We start from the raw sequence: 20,967 nt of genomic DNA on the forward strand, positions 1-20,967 counted from the left end.
TGTTCCAAACCCAGGCCCACCTCCCTGTCCTTCCTCTGCTGCAGCTCTGGGGACGTGAGGCCATCACCTGGGTCAGCTGCAAGAACGCCAGCGCTCAGTGGCTCGGAGGCTGCAGGATGGGTAGGGGAGCATTAAGCGGCATCACTTACTTCCCACTTCCAATTCTGCTTCTGGAAACACTGTCAGCTTCTCACTCAATTCCTCCAGTGCCTACATACGCAAGAGGAGCAGGAGCATCAGAATCTCTTGCACGTGACTGCTGCCGCTGGGGTCAGTGTTTCCCCCACAACAGGGTATGTTCCTCAAGAGAGAGGAGAAATTTTCATAGCAGCCAGGGGACAGTCAACTCCCTGGCTCCAGGGAGATGGCTCACCTAGCACAGCCCTCGGCAGCCTTTTATACTACAAGGACCATGCAGGTGGAGCATGACCTGCTACAGCACCAGCTGGGCTTTGGCACAGTGCAGCTGGGATTAAGACTCTGCCACTGGGGCAAGATCCCACGCTCACCTCCCAACACATCCAATGGAAGCACACACTCCCACAAGCTCTGAACCCAGACCGTGGTTCCTGGGGTCCAAGCTCAGTCGTGATTCTGATGGATTCTCCCTCCCTGCAGCAGCAATCCTGGACCCCTTCTCACATTTACACTTGCAGCTCATCCTGAAACAGAGCAAGGCTGGAGGCTGGCGTCCTCTCCCGTGTCAGTGTCCAGGCCCTGCGAGGATGTGAGCTGGACCTCTTGGTCTGTGGCACTCACCTTCCCTGCAGCTGATGTATCAGTTTCTCAGGCTGGGGAACAGCTCCAGCCTAAGCAGAAACAGTCGCAGACCACGGGATGAGCTTTCTGGTAACGCTGGAGCACTCCTTGTGGCAGGGCAGCCCACAAATCCTCCACTGCACACCATTCCCCTCACATGCCAAAGGGATCAACCTGTCTCCAAGTGCACAGTGAAATGCTACGTCTCCCTCCGACTCCCACCCTACTGTGAGCATTGTGGCCCGTTCCTGCATCCCTTTTACCTCGCACGCACAGCTGAGAGCTCAGTGTTAACAGAAAGCACCCAAATTCCCCCATGGTGGCTGTAGACCTGACAACATGCTCCTGACATCACACACCCTGGGTCCAGCATCACCAGCGACTGCTTCTCCCCACCCACTTCAGCCTGTACTCTCCAAACCTGCATTAGTGCACCTCCTCCACTGCTCTCATAATTTAGTCCCTTACCTCCTGCCTTAGCAACTCTTAAGCCTCTCCTTATTCTTCCCATCCCTTCTATACCCCATCTTATACCAGTCACCAGGCTGGAGCATGCACCTGGCTTCAGATGCAAGATTACGTGGGAGCCACTGCATCACATGCTATTTTCATCCCATCTGGATGTACTTTTCCTGCACAGGCAGCACTTGCTGCCAAGAGCACAGCTCTCCATGCAGCTAGCCAGTGGGACTGCAGCTCACCAGCTGGGAGGCACTGCAAGAAAAGAGGTAGTTCTGCAGGCTTCTCCATTGTTGATAGATGGGAAAAACTCACAACAGCAGGCAAAACTAGCAACGCACAGGCGCAGGAAGAAGGCATTTAACTTAGAACAATCTGATTTTATTGGTGCAAACATTAGAACTCTAGGTGACTGGAAATATTCACAAGTACTCAGAGGAAGTTGTCCGAGATGAAGGGATGCAAACAGCCAACGGCCCCCACTGCCTTACTCGCTCCTACTGCGGTGTTCCCATTCTGGAGTTTACTCTTCGTGGATGTTGAAAAGCTTTGCTACTTCATTGAGGTCATCATGCTCCTCCCCGTCTTTGATGATCTGAAGGAAGGAAGAACGCACGTATTAAAACCTGCACATATTACAAACAACCAGTGCTGCAAGACTGTACCTGGTCACCAGCCAATGTGATGAATTTCTTAACTCCTCTCTGCAGCTCTGCTGATGACAACTCACCAACTTAGACAGTCCACGACATGACAACAGTACTTACTACAGCCAAATTTATATGGGAGTCTCAAACGTAGCATTATCTGCCTACGGGAATGGCTGGAGTTAAAACCAGCCTCCCTGTCCCTGTAGGATTTGTTTCTGATGTCTGGGTTTCCCTTTACAGCTGGGGAGAACGAGTATCTTGAAAAAGTGATTCATCTCAACTCTGAGAAGATGAGCCAGTCTCTCTGCACTGACTTAGAGGGGCCAGTATAAGTGGCTTAAACTTGCAAACCTATCTTTTAGACAATGAGACTAAGAGGCCAAGGATCCTGTACACACTTGGCACTCTGATTTAGAGGAAGGGTTGCTAAAAGGAAGGAAGGAAAGGATCTCTCTTTCACGGGGATGGGAGAAGTAACAGGTTTAAACTGCATCATGAAAGTTTCAGATTAGATACCAGGAAACTTCCAACATTAAGAATAGTTCATTTTGGGACAGATCACCTGGGGATAGTGTGGAATCACTTTCATAGTTTAAACTACTGAAATTCTCCAAAGATATTAAAAAATACCCTAAGTATAGCTGATCTTACCTTGGAGGATGGAGACAGGCTATGGGGGATGGAGACAGACTAAGCACCTACTCAAGGCTGCTTCTAACCCTGACTTTTTGTGGCTGTGTATCTAGGATGATAGATGTTTAAGACTGTTTTAGACTCTTGTACATTAGACAAAGTAGCACAAAAATAGGACATTTCACTCTGATGCTCAGTTGCATGTGCCTGTACTTATTACAGACCTGAAATTTCAGCCATGCAAAGGCAAGGCTTGAAGCATAAATCTGATTCAAGTTGTTTCTGTAAGAACTTTGAACAAACATGCAGAAAAGCACAAGGACATCTCCCATAATTCACCCGAGACAGGGCTACCATCGGATATTGCACAGTTCTGCTCCAGACAGAACATCTGCATTTATTTATCCTCATTGTAAATTGGTAGATTGATTTTTCCACAAGAAAATCCCCAATCTAAGCAAGCCTCACTGTTCAGCATACTAGTCCTGTACTGACCTTTCGAGCAATAGGCATCCTGTTGAAGATGTTCCATAATACGATTCCTACCACAACTTTATCCCTGAGGTAGAAAATGACACCTTTGCCATAATCTTCTCCTTGCTTTGGAACTTGAGGCGTTGGTGAAAAGCTTGGAGAAATGTGAACTTCTGAGGCTTCTGCTTCTGTTTCGCTCTCTGATCGAATACCTGTCCCTAATGCAAAGATATGAGATATCAAACATCCAGTGCAGAAAAAAGCAGCAGCTGTTTTCTGTGATGGTGAAAGCAGATTATACAGCAGGGTTCTGCAAGAGACTGAGGTGTTTTTCTTTAAAGTTGCGTCCAGCAAAAGTTAAGATTCAATAACACGAGAACGAAGCAATCCTAACATGAAGCACAACACTGACAATTCCCAATTTTCATCACCAAATGCAAAGGACAGAGCAGTCTACTTCTTCCAGGCAGCATATACAAAATAAATATGCTTAGATCCACACAATCTCTTTTGTGCAAAAACTGATCACTTTATTGCTATGGAGGAAATTAAGCTTCACTGGCAAAAAGTTTGAATTTTGGTAAATGAGTTACATGATGTCTTCTTGGAGGAACGTTATGTTTTAATCACATTTTAATATCAAAACCAGACTTTAAAGCTTTGTCTAGAAAAAGCAGCAAGCAGATTGATGTCTCCTAGTGCTCTACAGTGAGATCAGACTGATTCTGTGGCCACTACGCAGAGCGAGACACAAAAACCTTCATGCACAGACAGCTCCCAAGCATGACTACAGCCCTACCTGATTGCTCCGTTGCACTTTTCGGTGTATCTTTCGCTGTTGCTTTAGCAAAGACTCCTACTGTTGGCAAACTACTGTCAACAAGGCCAATGGCTTCGTACCCTACATTAGGACCCAAATCGCTCCTAGGAATGAAGGGGGGAGGGGGGGAATCATTTGTAGCATTAGTGAGACAAATACAAGGCAATTCCATCCAGCCCCAAATCCCTTAATGACAGCATCATGTGAGAGAAAGGTCATGGTACGCAGGCTGACTGACACACTTTAGTCTTCTCTGCATACGTTAGGGTGGAACAAGGAGTCAAGACACAGCAAATCTAAGGCCATCCACCTGTTTCAGAAGAAACCAGTTCAATGAACAAAAAATACTTAAGGCCTTCTCCCTTGAAGGAAGCTGGGTGGCCTCCATGAGCTGCACATATCTCAACCCTTTAGAAAGTCACACATCTGACCTCAGCATTCAAATGTGAGCATTGGGACGCACTTAGTAGGTACTTGCAAAAATCTTCCATGTTGCTTGCTCAGTACAAATGTGACTAGGAGACAGAGTTGGGGTAGAAGCAAGTGTTCCTCCAGGTCCTAATAAGACCATTTGACCCAACTTCTGGCAATGCTGAGTTATAAGCACTACACTGTGCAGCACAGACAATTATTTAGTGAGTATTTCAGAGAGAGCATTTAAAGAAGATTAAAGAGAAGAACACACTGCTGTAACACCTCCTTGAACTGGGCACCTGCTGAATTTGAACTGGGGTGCTTATAGGAGACAAAGCAGCTGTGGTTTGGGGCCCAGTAGTACAATGTGTCAAAAGTGTTCCCAACTATGCTGCAGAAATAGATGCATCACAAAAAACAATTTGGATATCTCTGTATGTACATCACTACCTTCCTGGCCAGAATCCTCCAGCATGGACTGGGGTTACTGAAAGGAATACCAACAACATGCCAGTTAACATGAGTAGGCACCCAGCCATGGGTAAGTCAGAGCTCAGGAGGTGACCTGAACACCCTGAAAAAAAGGTAAGAGGAGCTCCTGCCATTTCCCAGCTTTTTAGCGCAGGAGAAGGAAGTCTCACTCAGTGAGGGCTGGCAAATCCTTAGAGTTAACAACTGTCAACAAAACACAAGACTGCAACTCACAGTCCCCCAGTTGCCTGCATCCATGTCATGGTCAGAGTATCCTGAAGAAATACACACAATTGAAATGGATGCTTCTGTGTCCTTGTTTAAAAGTAAAGTGAGAAACTCAGAAGAGTCCAGAGTCCATGCAGTATAGGCCAAGTGTTCAGGGAAATGACAGCAAGCCATAAATAACTATTTTTGAGGGGATTTCTCTAACAAAAGTAAAACTCTTTTCCCCGTATTTAAATTCCCACTAACTTTAACTTTCTGATCTTGAGCTAACAGGCTTTGGGATTTTTATTTTTTGTGGGTTGTTTTTTGTCTGTTTGTTTGTTTGGTTTGTTTTTAAAAGAACATCAAAAAGATACAGCAGAACTGCTCTTTTTCTCAATACCTCTCTCTGGAAAACAACAAACTTTCACATACACTCCTGGATGGAGTGATGCATTGCTACTAAAGCATCAATTCGGCTCAATTCAGCTGATCAGCAAAGGTGCAACACAACAGAAACCAACAGATTGTGCTGGGGAACTTCAGATAACTGTAACAGAAAAGCTGCTGCTAAGTTCAACCTGTAAACTAGCCTGCTCTGAGGAAAGGGGCTGGTCTTTATTGCTCCTTGCTTTGCTGAATGGGACTCATTCAGGGAGAAACTGGGATTTGCAGGAAGGAAAAACATTTCAGAGAGGTCAGGGCAGAGCAGCAAATGCTCAAATGCCTTCCCATCACCTGAGCTTCTGGGAACAAGAAGAAACTGTACAAGGTATTTGCTGAAGTAGTTTCACTACATTTGGGAAACAGAAGCCTTTACGAGATATATCTTGTCATAGCTCCTGCAACGTGGCCAAATAAGAAATACCAAAAGAAGAAATCAACGTTACCAGAACATGGACTGATGCCAGTAGGGTTTCGCAGCTCCTGTCATGTTTTCTCCAGCTAGTCTTCCACTCACAACAGCATGATCATGGTGCTCTACACGTCTCCTACCTAGTTTGATATCATAGAAGCAGGCAGCATCCCCTGCCTTAAAAAGAATTATTCAGTGAGGACTGAACATTGACATCAAAAGCTTAAATTAATGGACAAACAAAAAAAGCACTGGGAAGAGAACAAAGTGAAACTATGACCTGAGTTCTTCTGACAAACCCCAAACACCACCACTTCCTCATACCACTCCCCAGGCTACACAAGTCCCAATTTCTTGGCATTTTTTACCAATCTTCAGAAAAATAAGACAGCATCAGGTACGTTTTCCCAGAGGAATCAAAGTCTCGACTCCCACCAAAGGGACTCTTACGCAATAGAGTAATCCATGCTATCTTTAGGTTACCCCAGCTCCTCTTACACAGCATAAATATTCAAAAACTCGCACAGTCGTTACCACAGCAACAAAGTGTGCTGTGGTGCATGAACAGACTCCATGGCTGCCGACACTACGATTGGTCTCATTACTTGCTATTTTTGCCCCATTCACCTAATCGAGGTACACCAGCCCCCATAACTGTGTATTCTGATTGCATCAGCATAACCAGCAGACAGAAAACTCCTCTGCACATACTCACCACCCAGATATTGGAGCGTGCCTGCAGCTCTGCATTCACCCTGAACCCTCCAAAGTCAGAGTCCACCTCCAGCCCAGCTGACTTTGCTAATTCCACATTAGGCTCCAGCCCTACTGCAGCCACAATATGATCAGTCTCCACCTGTTTGGGAATTCATAATTATTATCTTAATTCTCTCAATGCCCCTGCAAACTTTACCCTCTCCCTGCTTTTAAATTTACCTTTCGGCCATCTTTCAGTTTAATCATCAGCCGATTGCCACAGACAGAGACAGACTTGACCACAGCGTTAGGCATGACATTAACACCCTCTGGAAACAAACATAGGAAACATAACTGCTTGCTCAGGGGTAGACAGATTTCAGCTGAAGCAGGCATCTTTGATGCAAACAGATGCAGGCAGAGCAGGGGCCAGGTAAGGAACCGAGGGAGAGACCACCTTAGCTTTGCTGCATGTGCCAGTACAGTTTTGAGTGAAGCATGAGGAGAAAGAAACCCCGCTAAAAAATTTGAAAGAGCTACTGAAATGACAATCAGAAGTACATGTCTTGTATGATGACAAGGTCATATCCAAAAGAACTCCTCGAGACAGGTTTTCAGGCACTAAGGACATTCAATTACCTATTGCTCTGTCACAGCCAGACCCAGAGGTCCAATAAGGCAGCTTCCATAAACAAAGTAACTCAGACCCGCGGGTTATCAGGCCCTGCCATCTGCAGCCCCAACCATATCCCTCCTCCCTCTATCCCCACTTCACTTACCAATGCACTGGAATATATTCTGCACTTAATATAGCAAATGGAAAACACGTATCTTGGATCTTACCAATTTTATCAGCTAAACACTACAGCAGCTGGCCTTACAAAGGTATATGCATAAGGCATAGGGCTACACAACCCTTCTCTCAAAGTGACTCTAGGATGACTGCATTAGGCTGTAAGAAGTAAAATTATTCAAGGCTAGAGCAATTCAGAAGAGAACAGGCAGTTATTGTAAGACAACTTTGGTTCCAGATTACAGAGGCCGTTAAAGTAACTTGCAAGTATGGTAGCAGGGATCATTCTGTGCAGGAACAGCCAGAGGGAAAATCTCACTGGCATCAGCATGCATATTTGCTTGGCTTTCCCAGAGGAACTGCTAAGAAGCCACGGCAGCTCTGTGTTACCCAAGCTGCCTGAACTGCAACTTGTTCTGTTCTGCACCTGGGCCACCCTGCAAGGGACCCAGTCTTCCTGAGGCTCCACTGACAAAACGAGCAGAGAGCTGTATTTCACAAGAAAGAGCTACACAACAGCCACTGGCCTGAACACCACAGCTCTGCCACTCGCAGAGGAAAAACAATGAAGTGCAGCTTCACCTCTTCTGACTTTCTCTGTGGTCCAGTTGCTCAGATATTCAGGCAAGACTTTGCCCATATTGCCATTCTCTGGAAACAGCTGAATCACCTCCAGGCCTCTGGTTCGTGCTGAAAGGAAAGCAAAGAGCAGGCTTCTTACAACCCATGGATAAAGAGCAGCAGCACAGACTTCAGGACACAAGCATATGCTTTACTTTACAGAAGGAGCTTGACAGAAGTTTCCAGAACGAGGAGTTCTGGCTCCCAGGTTTTCCACAGGAGTCGCAAAGCGACTGACCGCTGTTTCACATACACCTGCAAACTCTAGGATAACAGACAGCAGACTTCTAAGTAAAATGCTTCGTATTTTGGAGAAAACTTCCTTTTTAGAAAAACTGCCATAAAGACACTGCTCAAAAAGCTGCACGCACTTGACAGTAAGAATCCAGTTGTTCACAACCTCTTTGAAATAACAGTTTTAGGGTGGCTTTTAGCATTGAGAGAGCAAATATAACTTTTTACAGAGTGGAATGACTTTACAACATGCACTGGCCTGCAGAGCTTCCAGGAAGCCCAACTTACAAAAATCTTTGTGGTCAGGGGCTGGTTGACAGTTAGCAAGAAAGAAAATGGAAAACCAGGTCAGGCCGTATAGCCAACAAAGTACACGTGCATTAAGGTTATTTCAGGCAAGCCACAAGTCTGTGCAAAAACAAAGCAGTCAGGGAATGAAAAAGAAGTTTATAATGTCAAGCTGCTTACATTCAATGTCTATCACTTCTGTCACGGTGCACACTGAAGACAAGCTGCCTGCAGAAGCACACTTACCTCTTCTTCCCAGAGCACAGGCCAGCTCACTGCCGAGAAAACCACCACCAATAATTGTGATGGACTTGACTTCTCTTGAAATCTTCTCCAGACTTTTGAAGTCCTCAATCTGTAAGAAGATTTATTCTCATTTCATATAGCCTCAAACAGGAATGGCAGCAGAAGATATTTTTCTCCAATTTCTCCCTTTGAAATAAGAGCAACTCTCTCCCCAGCTTAGAAAGGGAAACAGGTTTCCCCTTCCTCTTGTTTGTCTATTGCACAGAAAAAACTCTCTGGCTTCCTAATGTTTGTGCAAGCTTTTCCCTGTCCAGGCAATCTCAGATTCCTGCACTTTCCCCTAACTTTGAAGAGCAATTACAATAAAGCTTCTAGACACAAATGCACTACAGCACATACAATACTATAAGGATGCCACAGCTCACGTCATCCGTCTTTCCCCTCCCACAGTTGAGCAGAGCAGACCTTAGGGGAAGTCCAGCACAGAGCAGAAAGTTCCCACATGGCTTCTTATTCCTGATTCATTCCCTGAACTAGACTAAGGAGAAGGTTGCATGCCTGTTCTAAATCCCATGTTTAAGAAAAATGGAGTTTGTCAACAAAAACCAGCTCTACAGCAAAAACCAGAAGACCACTGACCAACTTCCATGTCTTTTATTCACTTTGTCCCAAGGCACAGGATGAAGGTGAAGTGCCACAAAGAAGGCATAGATATCAGTCTATTAGTTCATCAGAAAACGATCTAAGCCAACCCAAGAGCTAACATGAACACTCAACTTCATATTCAGCTAAAATTTCAGAGCATGAGAGCAGTCTCTGTCCTGTCTCAGACCAAAGGCCAACCTCTTGCCTGTGTGCTGCAGAACTGTGGCACACACTTATTCAAGAGGAGTGTCAGGCTGGAGTACTAAGCTAGCTTCCTGTGTCTACTCATGGTCCTGAAGGCACACACTGCTTACAGTCCAAACTGACTTGCAGAGCTTACATTGCTCATGTTTTTAAAAGGCCTGGAAGGTGCAGCAAAGTCATACAGGAGGGAAACTAAAAAAAAAAAACCAAGCCAAAAACCCAAAACAAAACAGAAAACCCAAACAAACAAAAAAACCAATCAAAAGAAAATTTAAAAACCCACACATTATTACAGCTCTCAGGCCTGAGGCAAGCAGATGAGTGGTCTAGTAGACTCTACCCTGTTTACCTGCCTGGGGAAAAGGAATAAATAGCAAATGGACTCCTGGTTACCAGCTGAGAGAAGCAGCTGCCATGGTAAGGCTGTCCTGGATCCAAACCAGAAGAGTTAAAAAGCTGAAAATAGTGATAGTGACTGGTTTTTTCAACCTCGCTCCAGGACTAGCAACACTTGGAGATTACCTTTCGGAACAGTGTCAGCCTTTGTTGTACATCTTTTCCTGCTCTTTCAATGGCGGGTAGGTTCCTTGGGGAACCACCTGAGAACAAGGGCGGGGGGGGGGCGGGGGGAGAGAGAGAGAGAGAGACCAATGAGACTGTGGCCATGTCACTGGCTATCCAGACAATGCAAAGCTATCTTTAATCTGGACTGTGCTTTCCAGACTGTTACAATATGCTCTATTCCCTGTTGCTGTCTGGGTTTTTAACATGAAAGACCTTCTGTGTGGGCAGTAGGTGACCTAACAGTCACCCAGGGGAAAAAGACCTAATGCTATCTATACACCTCGCTCCACTGACTGGAGACAGCCAGTTCCACTTTAACCACAGACGGCTGTAAGGTTAGATGCTGGAGCAGTGCTCTGCCCAAGCAAGAGCTGGTTGTTCTGCTTGCTACTGCTACAGGCAGGATTTGAAGAGGCTGGCCTGTACAGGAGTTCCTTTACTGAGCTGCTAGGGCAGTCACCTTTTCCTCCTTCCCTGCTGATTTTCACAGGGCAAAACCTTGAGCATCCCGAAGAAGCTGGCTGACATGAGGCAAGTGAAAAACCCAATGGCATGGTTGTCTGTATGACTGTCCTTCACGTGACTGCTCTGCCAAGTGTTTGACACATACTGCAGAAACTTCCTTATCAGATAAATGCCACTGAAATAAAAAGCCTGGCACAAGACAAAGAACAAAGAGAAAAAACTCAACTTACCAGTGGCAATTAGACATTTGTCATAGGATATCTGGGTACCATCATTGAGTTTCACTATGTTGCCTCTAACATCCATATGCACAACCTGCAAAATTAAACAAGCAGGAGAGCTCAAGTTTCCATGCACTGTAGGCTATTCAAGTTAAACTGCACAGACTATTGATCAGAGAAGCAAACTTGGATGTAACATTCTCCCACCTTTAAGTTTAGGGGAGTGGGAGGGGGGAAGGGAGAAGACTGAAAGTAGGAATTGAGACAACTTCTTTGGCAGGCATCATAGGTCAGGCTGATCTTCCCAGGACCTGAGTCTAAGAAATGGACTCAGACACCTAGTGTAGCTCAGCAGTAAGAGGAGTCACTGAATTCTTATTTTAGCAACGTATAAAAAACTGAGGAAACAAATATATTAGAAGCCTCACCATAAACTTTTCCACCTTCCTGCTGCCTCTGCATAACGCTCTTCCTCACATTATAACCCACTACTCAGATGACTCTACTCTCCTTACCTCACCCTCTGATCAATATATAGCCATTTTGTCACACCCTGTCTCTAAGATCTACATATTCTTGTCCCATGCCCAAACTCTAGGTTTATCCTTCCCTCTTCATCTTCCCTCAGCTCACTACTATTCCTCATAGCTTCTCCCGTTTTCAGATTTCACTCATGCTGTCCTTAAGATTAGCATAGTCCCTGCACCATCATACACACTTTTCCCAAACTTGTACACATTCTCTGCCTCAGCCAACCCTCCAGACCACCATCTACAGTTGTTTAGTTTCAGCTTAGAGCACAGGCTCTGCTTGGGAAGAACTGTATGATGCTAGAACAAGAGCTAGTGCTGTACCTACCTTCTTGCCACAGAGAACTGCTACTCCACCATTTTCTACAAAAGGCAGATCACGAACAGGCACATAGAATGACGGCGGCTGGAAATATATACTGAAAAAAGCTCCATTATCAAATGGGTTCCGCTTTCTCTGTGATACCAACTATTCAGCAATTACCAATGATACAAAGACAACTCTATGCATCCATAACAAGCTCCAGAATTCTTATTTATCTATTTTTAAGAATTAGGGTTTTCACAGTGTTGAAGTTCAAGTGTTTAGATCAGTAAGGCTTTATCACAAACGTCACAAGAATCAAATGTGAGCCAGGGTCCTTGAAGCTCTGCTCTAAACTGTGAAGCTACACCCTCACCTTTACTATTAACTTATTTCACAGGATTTCTGCCAGTGGTGGTGTATGTCTAAGAGAATCACAGCAAAATTCAAGAGGTATTAAGTACCGAGCTAACCCTCGTGTGAAGCAGCACTCCTCTTGATAACTGCCAGCACTGCCACACCTTTCAATCTGCTCCTTAGCACTCGACTGACTTGCTTGTAACATCTCGGCATCTCTGGGAAGCCACACTCCATGAGTCTGCAGCCTACATCCTGGAGTCTCAGGGACTCCACAGGGCAGTCAGTCAGCTACTCCAGTGCAAAACAACACACAAGCTCTGCACACAGCATGCAATGCTCTGCCCCTTCTTCCATCAGCCTAGTGACAATGCACACAGACACACGCATACCCCAGGACCCTCTTCATAGCAGACAAAAACACAGAAATCTACCCAGTGATTTGTCCACACACCACTCTGGGGTCCTTCAGAGCTCTGCAGTGGCTCTCTCACAAGAACAGTTTAATCACTGTCAGCTTTTCATTAAACACTCTCCTTTGCCCTTGTGTCCTGGTTTCAGCTGCAATAGAGTTAATTGTTTTCCTAGCAGTTGGTATAGTGTTATGTTTTGGATTCAGTATGAGAAGAATGTTGATAACACACTGATGTTTTCAGTTGTTGCTGAGTAGTGTTTATACTAAGTCAAGGATTTTTCAGCTTCTCACACCCAGCCAGCAAGAAGGCTGGAGGGGCACAAGAAGTTGGCAGGGGACACAGCCAGGACAGCTGACCCAAACTGGCCAAAGGTGTATTCCATACCATGTGACGTCATGTCTAGTATAAAAACTGGGGGGAGTTGGCCTGGGGGGGGAGGATCACCAAGCGGGAACTAACTGGGTATCAGTCAGCAGGTGGTGAGCATTGTGCATCACTTGTATATTCCAATTCTTTTATTATCATTATTGTCATTTTATTATTGTTATCACTATTAGTTTCTTCCCTTCTGTTCTATTATACTGTTCTTATCTCAACCCACGAGTTTTACTTTTATTTTTTTTTCCCAATTCTCTCCCCCATCCCACTGGGTGTGGGGGGAGTGAGTGAGAGGCTGCGTGGTGCTTAGTTGCTGGCTGGAGTTAAACCATGACACCTTGCTACCCGTAAGTGACACATACCTCCTCTCCTTGCCATTCCACTGTTTGAATCGCAGAGTCTCTGTCACATTTGGATCATCTGAAAACCATAGTTCTTTGGAAAGAGGTGGACGCATATAGGGCAGGGCAGGATCTTCAGACACAATCAGCACCTTTAATTGGTCATTAAACATATCAGCTGTACCGACGCCAGGCAAATGCCAACACACACTACAGAGGCTCTGAAGCAAGCACAGTATTCAGTCATCCCCACAAGTCTCCTCTAGAACAGTGCATCCCTTACCCGGGCACCAGGGTCACGAGCCCGAATGGATCTGGCAGCAGCAAAAGCAGCAGTTCCTCCACCGATCAGCAGGAAAGGAACATGAGATGGGACCTCAGGGCGAGCTCCCGGAGCTGCAGGTGACAGATTGGACAGCTTACTGCAAACACAGCAGGGAAGATGGCCCAGCCCCAACGAATAGAGTATGTCACCAGATGCCTTTCACATAGAGGCTTCCTTTGGCAAATTGCCCTTCGAATACCTTCTCCTCCCCTTCCCTTCCACCCCAATATACTTCCCAAGAACAATGCTGCTGCTTCACTCAAAGCTGGCTCCCTGCATAAATCAAACTGTCAGATTTCAGCAAATTATTTTTTTTTAAGCTAGATCTGCATAGCTGAGCTCAGTGGCAACCTTTAAGTTTTTGAATAGCCAGCAGCACAGCTTTTATCACATGGCTTTAGCTCCTCTATTACAGACCTGCTTTTCTCTGGTTTAAGATGTTAAGAACAAGAATGATCTACATAACAAGCTTGAAATACCACTATTTGGACAGGCTGTTAACAGGTTTCAAGCCTTACTCTGAACAGGTGCTACTTGTCCAGCAGACTCTCAAAGAGCTTAATTTTATAAATTGATCTATTTAAGAATGCTGCTTACATTTGCACAGCTGGGTGAAGTGGTTGCGAAGTCAAAGACCCACAAAGTTAATTTCCAGCATTAAATACGCAATTTCAGAAGCTTCATATAAGATCAGGACATTCTCTGTACAGCAGATTCAGGATGGCGAAAACACGCTTGGCCTCTACTCTGGCCAAACAACACACTAGAGATCCAACATTCAGGTTTTACAGTGATAGTCTGCCGAGTTAACAAGAGGGACATAGCCAAAAGATTATTCAAAACACCAGAAGAGATATGGCCTGGGCATCATTCAAATCAGAGAACAATTTTCAAAATTATTTGGAAAATACGAACGGCAAATTGTTCGATCTAGCGGCATGTCTTCTTTAAGAACACAAATCAACTTGTGAGCAAGACCAAAACTCTGCACTGGTCATTCAGTGAACAGTTTATAAGAAAAGTAAAGTTCCCTAAAATACCAAGGCATATTTTTCTGTAATTGTATTCTGAAAGGAGACCAACTTTTGAGTTCCTACGAGAAAGCACTTCTTCCCACATGCAGGTCCTGTTTCTAAGCAACATGCAGTTAAACCATATGGAGGAATAAAACAGTCAGTTAAATATTACTATCAAGACTCACCTGCTGTGCCCTGAGAAGCAGCATCTGTATCTGAAAGAGAAGACACCGACTCAATTCAGTGAAGCACAGGCTATCAAGGATACTGCAGTTAGGAAGCTGCAGTTCAGGGCTGACTCAAGGAGACCATAGGATTAACAGGCTCTCCACTACAAAGGGACAGAGTCTCCAGAAATGTAGACTTTCTAATACCTCTGCTTTCAGCATTTAGGCTCTCGCTCTCTGTCCTCCAGCCTCAACCCTGATGAATGTGTTTTATCCTCTCCCTCAAAACAAAGCAATCAGTTTTCTGTCCTGTCTGCAGGATATTCTTTCTGTTGGTTTCCTAGTAAAGTGATGTAACACACCCTATCTTCTATGACCTAAAGCCACTGTTATTACAAAATATATCATCCTTTGGCTCAGTAGTTCAGACGCTGCAGTTTGAGGACTCATAAATTAAGAGAGACCTTCAATGAGCAACCTGTGGTCCACATACAGACTGCAAGGCATCATCAAGAGCCTCACTAATTGTCCCGATTTCTCCCTCTACACGTGGCCCAAACACGATACTTCTCATGTGCCTAGCCCGCTATGTACAGGACAGGCACGTGGCACAGCACAGACGATTCTGTGCTGGCAGACCACATTATCCCTTTGGAATCACGGTGTCTTTGCCAGACTGCGTAAGTGTAAAAGCCAAAAGCAGGGCTAACTCTTTTCTCCTTTTATCACAGAAGGCAGAAACAGCAGAAAGGAGCCCCAAGAGACAACCTACTTTATCCTCATGATTATCTGTAAAACAGAGCCTTGTTCTGGGTCATGGAAAGCTAGCACCACCTTCTATGCTAGGAAGACAGGGGAATTCACAAACAACAGAATGCACTGAGAAGTGACAATGCTGTGAAAGCTCAGCTTATGCTAATCTGTGATTTCAGAAGGGCTCTGTTCCATTTGTTTTAGAGGTCTCAAGTTAGCAGCTTATGAAAAACAGACCCAAACCTAGAACTAGCAGGCTAGTACCCACCAGAAGGAGACAATTCTTTTTCTTGAGATCGCGTAGTTATTGTTGTGACACGGCTGGTGAAACGCTCTTTGTTTTCTTTCAATGTTCTGTATACCTGGAGACAGACAAGGAGGTATTTACCTTGTATATCTTTCAGCATCAAGGCACCATTCTTCCTCTACCCCCCGACAGGCTTTTGTCTATCCTGTTTGCTCAGAAAAGCCATCTGCTTTCAATTAAAGCACATGAATCAAAATATACCTCACTGAAAAAAGTGCCCATAAAGGTATGTATATATAGCTACAAGAGGAATGCACTCAGAAAACGATCTGCTCCACACACGATGTGATGAATCTCAGTTGTCTGGTTGCTTTCCATAAGCAAGCAATCAACCTTTCTGCAGATGTTTGGCCTTTGGGCTGCAGACCTGTTTCAAGAGGAACCAGATACAACAAAGGAAATGTAGTCAAACAGACCCCAAGGCTATCTGCAAGCTAGGCCATGGCACACGGCACAACACAAGACTGCAGAAAAGGAAGAGAAATTCCAGGCAAAAAGCAGCTCCCAGCTTCAAAAGCCAAGAGCAGCTGGACAGAACAAGCCAACAACCTTACTGGCTTTCTTTAGGCCAGATGTTACAGGCACAATGTTAGCAGTGGTAGCATCACTGACATTAGCAGTGCTCTTCAGACACAAGAGCATGGCTGTTCTAGGTAACAGCCTTCAGCGGGAAGACGTTCTTGTGTTTGAATGCTGACCTTCTGTTTATTTGTCTGTTAAACTCAGCATACAGTACGAGTATAGCCTGCATGTTCTAGGGATACAATTTAGTGGTACAGACAAGGAGGGAACATCATTTAAGACATCGTGTTAACTTCCAAGAAAAAACTGGTAATGTAGAGAAGCAAAAGACAATGAGACTGCTGGAAGCAGGTCACAGTATGACAATTGCCCCCACAGTCAACAAATTAAGAGGGAAGCAAACAATTTTTTTAAGGCAAAACCTAGCCTTGCTAATAATCCATATCACATGTGCGCGACATTAGCTTTCATTTTGCATTGCTCATAAAAGAGAAAAAAACTGTGAAGACAGTCTGAAACACAACCGTCTATCCAATTACTGTATTTTGAATTGTGAAAGAATATTAAAACTGGAACATTTCCAGCAAGAAATAAAAGCCTCCTAAATGTGAAGGCATGACAGCTGCAGCTGATGCCAAACCACTTACTGTTTGTTAGCTAACAAAGTGTTATGACATCCAAACTATGAACAAAAGTTAATTCCTTTGGGGAATTGGAATCTCTTTTACTCCCTAGACATTTTGCATTTTACCAATCTCCACAATTAGGTGTTTTATAACACAGCAAATAGTCTCAAACAAGAACTGAGGAATTTAATGACAGGCAGACAAAAGCATATCCAGGGAACTGAAACAATGTCAAAAATACCAGAAAACAAGAACTCGTCAGTGTTGAAAATTAAGATAAAGATATTTTAAAAGCCTTTTGCTTAAACATATAAAAGTCAAGATTAACAAAACTACCTCTGCTTTTGCAAGGAGAACCATAAAGTTTTTAAGCAAGTCTGAAGGGCAGCATACAGCAAATTAAATCTGATCCCTTAGGAGAAAAATGACTATTATATACAGGCAAAATATCAAATCAGGTCTTCAGGATAAATTTTTCCAAAGGGACAAAGCCAAGTTCTTTCTAGTCAGAAACATAGCTGTGTACTTTGCCAGTTAACAGAGTGGTATTTCAGTGCTCTTCTCTGAAGAAATCACAAAGTTAGAGTAGTTTTCTTTTCTTTCCTCTAGCATACTTATATTTAGTTATTTCCTTTTTTTGCATGCCAACACTACTGATATCAGAACCGATGCATTAATTGATTTGTGCCTTTCCGATGGTTACAAATCAAAGATGGCCAGTTTTGGGTTTATATTTATTTAATGTGGAAGTTAATACTGAGGCAATTTTCCCCACTAAGAACTACACTGAGAGTATCAAATCTGTAAACTTAAATGATTTGACAATGTCCCTTGAAATTAAATATCTGAGGCCAGGGAGCACAAAGACAGTTCAGTTAAAGTAAATGGCTAACTTGGTATGACACACAGAAAGGTACCCTCCCTCCACCCTCTCACCCATTTAAAACACATTTATTTAAGCATCTTACATAATAAGCTCCTGTCCCAGTGACTGTTCCTCCTACAATTAAGTATAACAATAGGTTGCTGCCAGCTTTGCCAGGAACACCTGAAGACGTCAGTGATCTAGAAGGGCATCTTAGATGATGACATTGCAAAACTGTAGGTGAGGACAGGCAATGAAAGAGAAGAGAGGGAAAGAGCCAAATATTAAGAAGGACTCTTGATTAAACAGATCTTGGGAAAAGCAGAATGTGCTTTGTAATTTCAGTTACCTTGTTTGCCAAAAAAAGTACAGCAAGGCACAGTAAAGAATATTTAAAGGGAACAGGAAAAGACTTCTCCTCCATGCGCTGTTTTGAATTTTTTTTTAATTTCTCGGGAGCCTTCTGCATGTCAAGTTTCATTAGGAGAAAATCAGGACTCAGAACTTTTAAGGACTATGATCCTCTAAGAGAAAGAATTTTGAAACAAAACTTAGGACCCATCCACTCCTAGGTAATGCTGCTGGGATTCAGCTGCCTGGGAATGTGATTTACTCTCTAAGTCAGGCTGAAAAGCTTTATCCTTTTGAATCTTTTGAGTAGGAGATAAATGTATGCTCACCAATTTGGGGTTGATCTGGTATACTTACACAAGCTAAACACCGACATTCTGAATTGAGATTTGGCAAAGAATGGTTTACTTTGGTATTAAAAGCATATGCCATCCAACTCTCCCCAAACTATATGCTACTATCACATACAAGACAACAGACGGAGCTGTGGTTGGTCATAGTATGTAAAAAAAAAAAAAAGAGTGCTTTTACAGTAAAAAAACCTAAAAGGTAACTGAAATTACAGTTAAAAAAAATAACTATCATAAGTAGTTAATTTCCAGCCAGCTCAGTTAGCTCCCCTTGAAGTTTTCTGAAGGAGGAAATAGCTACAGAGATAAAAAGCTAAGTAAAGTTAGCTGAAATACAGCAAATGCTTGACAGGAGAGACGTATTGCAGCTTCTTTCCGTGAACTACCTTTCTACTTACATAGGCACCCGCTCCTAATGTTGATAAGCCCACAATAAGGACAAAAACAGAACTATCGCCTTTGCCCCCAGGCACACCAGAGCTAGCCACTTGTCTGCTCATCTGCAGTTTTATGGGAACATTCCAGCGCTGCAACAAGTTGCCTGAGGAATACAATTTATTAGAGAAAAACACAAAAAGACTGTCAATACAAAGTTATGTGTTTAAATTTAGAGATCAAGTAATTTCTGAAACCAAGTAAACAAGCTACTTGTTTGAAAAGCCCAGTACCACATCTGAGTGACTGTAGTGAATTATTCTCTGCCACAACAAACAGCTCCAGGCAGTTGTGGATACCAAAACCATCTGTAAGATCAAAGGGTAACTGAACAAATTAATAGCAGGAACATCTACTAGGAAGCTAGAAAGACTATCTTCAGCTGCAGGAGCCTTCAAGCCACATATTGCTGGGAGAGTACATCAGAGATGCACGTGTTTGCTGCGCGTTTGCTGTTCTTACACCCTTCTCCAGGCCTCTCCTGTCCGAGGCAGGCGTCGGTCTAAAGATGCGTTTTGCTCCACCACGTGCGAGCAGAGGTTAACGTAACCTCGTTAGGACAAGCAGCAGGCATGGTTATACCAGCAAAAAATCCCTTTGCCAACACAGCTTATTCCACTGAGGCAAACTACCAGCAGAAAGAGGCTTCTGCTGACAAAAAGGGCATCCCAAATGAAAAGGAGTATCAAGGCTCGCCAATCCAGACGAAGGCACCTACCAGCACGCAAGCAAGACAAAGAGCCCAGCTAGCTGAACAGCTATATAACATTTTATTTTACTGTAGGTTAACCGCAGACTCCCGCCTGTCCCAATCAGGTCTCTAAACGGAGCAACCGCGGCGATGGCTCCGAGCGCTGTGTGTTTATAACGCAGCCGGCCAGCTGAAGCTTGCAGAAGTGGTTGGGCTTTTCTGCCGAATGGATTCCCCCCTGACGCAGAAAACACCCTCCTCCTCCTCCTCCGCTCAGGCGGCATGCAGGCTGCTATACCCCTTTGATCTCTTTGCCTAAAGGCACGCTGTTGCCATGCAAACCCGCAGCAACATCACAGGCATCCAAGTGGATAAAAAATACGCTAAACAGCTCCACCTAACTTAGAGTTTCCCAAAACACACAAGTTTTCCCTCCCGTTCCCGGGAGCCGAGCATCTGCACTTCCACCCCCCAGCACCCCGGGTCCATTCCGCCACCACACCATTTTCCACCCCCAAACCTCCTCCGACGGGGCTGCCGGCGGAGCCGAACACTCCGTCCTGCCGCTGCACCGAGGGCAGACCGGTGCCCGGCGCCGATTTCGCCGCCAAAAGCGGCGTTTTGTCAAACTACCTTCTAATTCGGCAGCGCCCAACGCCGCCGCCGCCGCAACGGCGGTCCGGGTGCCCTCTGCCCGGCTAACGGGAACCAACAGCCCCCGAGCAAGCTGCAGCTTTAGAAAACCGCGGTTCCCGATCGCGACCAGTTCCCCCGGGCAGCGGCCCAGCGGGGAGGGAGCGCCGGGCCGGGCCGGGCCGGGCCGGGCCGGGCCGGGCCGGCGCTCCGCGGGAAAGGACGCCCGGAGCCGCGTATGGGGAAGAAACCAGCGGCAGGGACGACGCCCGCCACCCTCACCCAGCCCCGGACCCGCTGCCGCCCCACGCGAGACGCCCGGATCCGGGCCTGCCGCACCGGCAGGGCCCCGCCGCTCCGCCCGCGTACCGGGGGAGACCGGCCCCGGCCCCGGCCCCGGCCCACCTGCGGCGGCGCGTCCCCGCTGCGCGGGGCTGAGAGGCCTCAGGGCTCGCACCAGGCCCCCCGCGGCGGCGGCGGCGGCCACGCGGCAGCGGAACATGTCGCCAGTCTCTTCACGCCGCTCCCGGCCCCGCCGGCCCGACCCCGCCGACAGCACGGCGCATGCGCCGCCCGCCCGCCCGTTTCCCCCCCTCATTGGCCGCCGCTGCCGCGCCTCCGCCGACCCTTCCGGGCGGTCTTTCTGCCCCGCCGTCTCTGTGGTGGCGCCGCTGCCGCAGCCGCCGCCATGTTGCGGCCGCCCCGCTGCCTTCCCCGGCCGCCCCGCCGCGCCGCTGCCGCCGCCACCACCGGGCCTGGCCGCCGCCTCCTGCTCTCCACGCCCATCTTCTACGCTAACGGGCCGCCGCACATCGGGCACCTCTACTCTGCCCTGCTGGCCGACGCCCTGCACCGCCACCGCGGCCTCCGCGGCGCCGGC

At 45.9% G+C, this 20,967-nt stretch overlaps 1 protein-coding gene across 1 annotated transcript; it reads right to left on the reverse strand.

The window, feature by feature from the left end:
- Window positions 1-1,577: 1,577 nt before the first annotated feature.
- Window positions 1,578-20,873, reverse strand: AIFM1 (apoptosis inducing factor mitochondria associated 1). The gene is given in 18 exon segments (XM_052813239.1): window positions 1,578-1,813; window positions 2,997-3,193; window positions 3,775-3,899; window positions 5,778-5,920; window positions 6,459-6,599; window positions 6,680-6,768; window positions 7,815-7,922; window positions 8,622-8,730; window positions 9,993-10,069; window positions 10,730-10,814; window positions 11,579-11,669; window positions 13,068-13,198; window positions 13,330-13,442; window positions 14,573-14,602; window positions 15,576-15,669; window positions 18,727-18,869; window positions 20,493-20,684; window positions 20,687-20,873. Coding segments are annotated over 18 exon segments (2,127 nt in total). The 3' UTR covers window positions 1,578-1,741.
- Window positions 20,874-20,967: the final 94 nt, after the last annotated feature.

The sequence above is a fragment of the Harpia harpyja genome, chromosome 18 (assembly GCF_026419915.1).
Source record: "Harpia harpyja isolate bHarHar1 chromosome 18, bHarHar1 primary haplotype, whole genome shotgun sequence".
NCBI lineage: Eukaryota > Metazoa > Chordata > Aves > Accipitriformes > Accipitridae > Harpia > Harpia harpyja.